Below are 1,312 nucleotides of genomic sequence, written 5' to 3'. Positions count from 1 at the left end.
TGTAGAAGTCCTTTCCTTCCTGAGACTTCTTCATCAGGTCCTCGTAGGCTTCGTAGGAGGCCACCAGGGTCTGGACGGTAGTGTTCCACCTGGGGAGAGGGCACCGAGGGGCTGACTGGGATGGAGTGCTAGGATAAAGGTGGGCACCCCAGCTCTGGGTACTGGGGGACCTCTAGCTTACAATCAGGACAAAGCCACCAGTGCCCCCAGCAGTGGGGGGGGACTGGAGAAGCCGGTGGTTACCCCATGCCTGTCCCTTGAGGGAGATGAGGGTGTTCCTGGGGACTAAGACCCTCCAGGGAACCAAGACACCTGACCCTGGGATGGTCACGGGTGCAGGATAAAGCCATCATGGCCCCCAGCAGTCCCATGGGACTGGAGAAACTGGTGGTGACCCCACACCCGTTACCTAAGAGGGTGAGGGCTGTTCCTGGGGACTGAGGCCCCCCTCCCAGGTCCCCAAGACACCTCACTGGGACGGTCGCAGGGGCAGGACAAAGCCACCATAGTCCCCAGCAGTGTGGTGGGACTGGAGCAGCCAGTGATGACCCCACACTTGTCCCCTGGGGTCTGAGACGCCCCCCTCAGCCCTACTCACTTGTGCTCCACCTCGGCCAGGGCCTTGCGCACAGCTGCGTACTTCACGTTGGCATCAGTCAAGGCCTTGAGCACATTCTCCTGAGCTGCCAAGTTCTGCTCCAGGTACACCTTGATCTGGTCATACTTCTTCAGCTGCTCCTCAAAGAGCTTCTGCAGGGAGAGAGGAGGGTTTGGGGGGTGAGGGACGGAGCAGAGCCCCCAAGAGAGACCCTGGGTGTGTCCCCAGGCCCACCTTCATCTCAGAGCGGTCGGTGGTGACCAGCGAGGAGGTGATGTCATCCTTCTGGATCATCTCCCGCAGCTGCTGCTCCAGGGACAGGCGCTGGTCACGCATCTCCTGCACCTTGGCCAGGATCCGCTTCAGGTGCTGTAGCACCTGCTTGTCCTCTGAGGGGGGACAGGGGTCAGGGACTGTGCTGGATTCCAAGAGCTGAGAATGCTGGGGGTGAGGAGCCAGGCTGGGACAGGCTCTCTCTCCAGACAGGACCCAGGGCATGTTCCCAGGGGGACAAGCCCTGCCCAGGCTCACAAGGACGGTACTAGTGCAGCGACAGGTGACACACAGCAACCCCTGGGGTGCCATGGGAGGAGCAGCCCTGCCTGCCCCAGCCCAGGGGTGACACTGCCAGCCCTGGGGGGGGTTCTACCCTGCCTCCCCCAAGCCCTAGGTGGGGGCACAGCTAGCCCGGGGGGCACAGAGGGGAACAGCCTG

General features: G+C 62.4%; 1 protein-coding gene across 1 annotated transcript in view; it reads right to left on the bottom strand.

Moving 5' to 3' along the window:
- Window positions 1-4: 4 nt before the first annotated feature.
- Window positions 5-1,312, bottom strand: part of PTPN23 (protein tyrosine phosphatase, non-receptor type 23) — a gene marked incomplete at both ends in the record, with an annotated part of 7,574 nt that continues 6,266 nt past the window's right edge. The window contains 3 exons of the mRNA XM_009072543.1: window positions 5-89; window positions 599-750; window positions 833-987. Of these exons, the coding sequence (XP_009070791.1) occupies window positions 5-89; window positions 599-750; window positions 833-987 (392 nt within the window). The remainder of the gene's footprint in view (window positions 90-598; window positions 751-832; window positions 988-1,312) is intronic.

This window comes from Acanthisitta chloris, unplaced genomic scaffold (assembly GCF_000695815.1).
Source record: "Acanthisitta chloris isolate BGI_N310 unplaced genomic scaffold, ASM69581v1 scaffold6784, whole genome shotgun sequence".
Classification (NCBI taxonomy): Eukaryota; Metazoa; Chordata; class Aves; order Passeriformes; family Acanthisittidae; genus Acanthisitta; species Acanthisitta chloris.
The sequence above is the reverse complement of the archived record's forward strand: the minus strand, read 5'-3'. Positions and strand labels throughout refer to the sequence as shown.